The following is a 4,183-nucleotide window of genomic DNA, read 5'->3' on the forward strand; positions in this document are numbered from 1 at the left end:
TCTTAACACAAGCAATGAGAAGTCCAAGATATGAATGAGCTGTGTTGAGGGTGAGACGTAGGGAGGTGTCACAAGGGCAGGAGGGAAAGAATGATGGGACCCAGGGTGGGATTCTGGGAGCCATGTGCTTTCATCGATTACTGTCTGGATGAGAAGGCAAGGCACAAGACTCATTCTGTAGCAACTGAACTAGGGGACAGGGAGAAGGATGGCAGCTGGTGACAGGGAGAAGCTAGAAGCCAGAGAGGAGGGTCAGACCAAGAGAGGAAGTGAGATCTGAGTAGGTGTACAGGGTTGAGGGAGGAGCACATTAGCATTGTCACAGAGACGCAGGGAAGGCTGGGGTGTGGAGAAGGAAGTCAGAAGAAAAGGGCTGTGTGTGGGGTAGGTTTGTTAGAACAAACGCAAAGACCGACTTTGTAAGAGAAAGAAAGAACATCTGCAAATACAATGCTGTTCCTGCAACTTGTGTTGTTAGTGGTTTTCCTCCCAGATGGTGACAGTGAAGATGGTGAGAACTCTGACCCTGCTCAATGGGTGCAATTTTGTACATGTGAGTGAGTGTGTGTGTGTGTGTGTCCATGTGTTTGTGTACATTTGATTATGTGTGTATATGCTTTGGAGCCTAAGTGCATCTCTGTGTGTGTTTGTGGGTGTACATGTGGAGGTGTGTCTCTGTATATCTGTTCTTATAGATGTGCACGTGTGTGCATATGTATAATCTCCATGTGTGGGTATGTGTACATATGTGAATTTGTGTCATTCTCTGTGTGCAGTCATACTTGGGGTCAAGAGTATCAGCCCGGTTCATCTGAGCATCCCTGACCTCAGGGACCCATTCTCTTCTGAAGGATAAGTATGAAGCTCAGTGCTCTGGGGCAGCACCTGTTTTCCTGAGACAATTATGGCTTCCCAGTCCTCAGACTTTGGTTCCCCTCCTTGGCACCTTCTTCTCCATTCTTTCCCTTTCCCAATGCCCTCCTACTCCTCCCTATTCTGTTCTTTTGCTATAGCCTTCCAGGAGCTGATATCTTTCCGAATTATCCTGACCACATCGTTTTACAACCATTCCTGGACACAAAATCAAGGTTCAGCATGGCTGGATGAGCTGCAGACTCATGCCTGGGACAACAAGACCGGTGCTTTCATCTACCTACAGCCATGGTCCCAGGGCAAGTTCAGCAATCATGAACTGAAAGAAATGGAAAAAATATTCTACAGATACTCCATTATAACTATTTCAACATGTCGTAACCATATCAGCGATTGGCGGCTTGAATGTGAGTTCAGATCCCTCTGGGTGGGACGGAGGTGACAGGCACTCGTGTCTCCTTGAGTTCCTTATTCCTGTGGGAAATGAACTCCACTCGCTTCTGAACCTTACCTCTCTCTGCCATAAAATGGAATCACATCCATCTAGGGGTAGAATCCAGATCCTGATCTTTGAAAAGCTTCATGTCTTCTGCTACTTCCCACGCCTCTCATTGACTGTCGGCTGTGCTCTCCTGTCTCCCATGTGTGTCTCCCATGACCACCCCTTTCCCTGGCATCCAACAAAGCACACTAGCCCCCTCACTCTGTGACTGACTCCTTGAACCGTGCATTTCTCTCCATTCAATCACATCATCAATGTCTTTCTATGTGTTTCCTGTACCCACTACACTCCCTTCATCCTAGGGTGTTTTTTACCCTAGCTCTCCCGCTGAAGCCTTCCCTATTCTGTACCCATCGCATTTATGTCTCTCCTCGAATGTTTGTTCCTTCCTCAAACATTCACCTCTCTCTCCACCTCCAGCAACCACCATTTCTCCACTGTCTGAGCCACTCCTCAAACAAATCTTTCTCTATAATCCCTTGATTTCCTATAATCCCCTAAATTTCTCCCTCTACTTCTTCCCTCCATGAATTCCATTCATCTCATTTTCCGTCTTTTACTGTCCCTGTTTTGTAACTCACAGTCTCTCTTCCCTAGATCCCTTTCAGGTTCAGACAGTAATGAGCTGTGATTCTCACTTTGGAGAAGCATCAGTATGCCTCCTGAAGATTGCTTATCAAGGAACAGACCACTTGAGTTTCCAGAACACCTCATGGTGGCCATCTCCAAAAGGAGGAAGAAGGGCTCAACAGATCTGTAGACTATTCAATCAGAACCATGTTAGCAATGAAATAACACAGAAGCTTCTCAGTGACACCTGCCCCCGGCTCCTGTTGGGTCTTCTTGATGCAGGGAAGACACATCTCCAGCGGCAAGGTCCGTCCTGCTCCCTCCCTCCATGAATTCTCTGCTCTGCACTCATACATTTGCACCATTCCCTCAAATTCAGGGTGAGAAGTCAAGAGGGAGAAGGGAGGATGGTGACAGGTTTCTAGAGGTAGAGCGACGTGTCTCTCTGGAATGATGTGAAGCTTTACACTCTCTCTGTGAATACCTGTCCTCTCCTGCAGTGAAGCCAGAGGCCTGGCTGTCCACTGGCCCCAGTCCCGGTCCTGGCCGTCTCCTGCTAGTGTGCCACGTTTCCGGCTTCTACCCAAAGCCTGTGTGGGTGATGTGGATGCGGGACAAGCAGGAGCACCAGGGCACCCAGCGAGGCGACATCCTGCCCCATGCTGATGGGACGTGGTATCTTCAGGTGTCCTTGGATGTGAAACTCAAGGAGGCAGCTGGCCTGTCATGTAGAGTGAGACACAGCAGTCTAGGAGGCCAGGACATGGTTCTTTACTGGGGTGAGAAAGAGCTGGGACCCAGATGGGACAAGGGCAAGTAGGGCTAAAGCAGAGCAGGGGAGCCTGATGAAAAATTTGGGAATCTAAGGACACCAGAACAAAAATGACAAAAAATCATTAACCCAAGAAATGGAAGAGCTGAGGGTCAAGATCCTGCAGATGTGGGTCATGTGGAGGGTTGGGTGAAGGCTCCATCTCTGAGGAGGGGTGGGAGAAGAGAGAGGAAGGGTGGCTGGTGAGGTAGAAGATGAAAAGTGCAAAGAGGATGAAGGAGGTACACTTCAATCTGGTTTAATGGAAATGATGCCTTCTCTTCACCATATCCACAGAGCATCCCCACTCCACGGGCTTGATCTTCCTGGCAGTGATAGTGCCCCTGGTGCTTCTGGCAGGTCTGGTGTTGTGGCTCTGGAAGTGCTGGTAAGTCTCTGGAGCCACCTTCTTGCTCTTTCCCATGTGTCTTCCCAACTTTAGTCAATTTTCACCCCTCCTAGTCCCAGTGCCCTTCCCCCTAGCAATCCTCACCTCCAGGTGCAGAATGATTCCTCTTCTGTTCCTTGCAGGAAAACACACTGGAGACCGCAGTGCACTGGCCTCCCTTTGGAGTGACCTCCCAGCAGCCCAGGGACCAGAGCCTACCTAAATCCAGCATAGCGGTGATGTCCTTGCAACTGTCCACGTGCAACTTTAGTCTTTCATTTTTTTTTTTTCTTAATGATCAGTTGTCAGTATATCCTAAATATAATTTAGTGATGTTCATTGTGGGGCCTGATTCTGGAACTTTAAAATTCAAAATTTAACTCTGGATAGAATGAAGTCCAAGAAACTCCATGGGGCATCAGGCATTAAATGTCAGTTCCTCCAGAACTCTTCCTGATTCACAACGGGAAGAAGTCCCTGCTAAGTGAGAGTTCTCACAACTTATTCCTATTCCTGAACCTTAACCCTTTTTGTTCCTACTTGGGTTCCTTTTGCCCTTCTAATGGTTAGGTCTTTTGAGAGCAAAGTCCATGTCATTCATATATATATATATGAAAGAAATGGAAAAAATATTCTACAGATACTCCATATTCTATACTCCATATTCTATATACTATATTCTATATATATTCTATATTCTATAATGGTTAGGTCTTTTGAGAGCAAAGTCCATGCCATTCATATATATATATATATGAAAGAAATGGAAAAAATATTCTACAGATACTCCATATTCTATACTCCATATTCTATATACTCCATATTCTATACTCTATATTCTTTGGAATATATATATTCCAAAGAATATATATATATTCTTTTTTTTCCCCTCTTCTTGGTAAGGTGTCTCACTTGCATGGGATATGGGCTCAATAAAAACTGTGTTCAATTTTTGTCAAATTTATAGGCTCTCTTCTTCTTTTCCTTCTTGATATGTTTGTCGTGGTTGAGATGTTTGGTGCTCTCCTTGTTAAACGTC

The 4,183-nt window shown here is 46.1% G+C and overlaps 1 protein-coding gene across 2 annotated transcripts; it reads left to right on the forward strand.

The window, feature by feature from the left end:
• The first annotated feature begins 336 nt into the window (after nt 1–336).
• Nucleotides 337–3,949, forward strand: LOC122918029 (T-cell surface glycoprotein CD1a-like). 2 transcript variants are annotated; one of them, XM_044266183.1, is made up of 6 exons: nt 337–553; nt 1,014–1,280; nt 1,973–2,251; nt 2,446–2,724; nt 3,054–3,144; nt 3,288–3,949. In XM_044266183.1, exons 1-6 carry the CDS (start codon nt 451–453, stop codon nt 3,331–3,333), a joined length of 1,065 nt encoding a protein of 354 aa, XP_044122118.1. In that variant the 5' UTR covers nt 337–450; the 3' UTR covers nt 3,334–3,949. The 2 variants fall into 2 exon arrangements, with proteins under 2 accessions (XP_044122118.1, XP_044122119.1); XM_044266184.1 differs by having other exon boundaries at nt 337–511.
• The last annotated feature ends 234 nt before the right edge of the window (nt 3,950–4,183 follow it).

This window comes from Neovison vison, chromosome 10 (genome assembly GCF_020171115.1).
Source record: "Neovison vison isolate M4711 chromosome 10, ASM_NN_V1, whole genome shotgun sequence".
NCBI lineage: Eukaryota > Metazoa > Chordata > Mammalia > Carnivora > Mustelidae > Neogale > Neogale vison.

Excerpts from the sequence above, each read along its gene's own strand:
- LOC122918029 (XM_044266183.1), top strand. The coding sequence starts at position 451 with ATGCTGTTCCTGCAACTTGTGTTGTTAGTGGTTTTCCTCCCAGATGGT. Across the intron at positions 554-1,013 it reads ATGGGTGCAATTTTGTACAT|CCTTCCAGGAGCTGATATCT; the intron begins GTGAGTGAGTGT and ends CTTTTGCTATAG. Across the intron at positions 2,725-3,053 it reads GGACATGGTTCTTTACTGGG|AGCATCCCCACTCCACGGGC; the intron begins GTGAGAAAGAGC and ends CCATATCCACAG.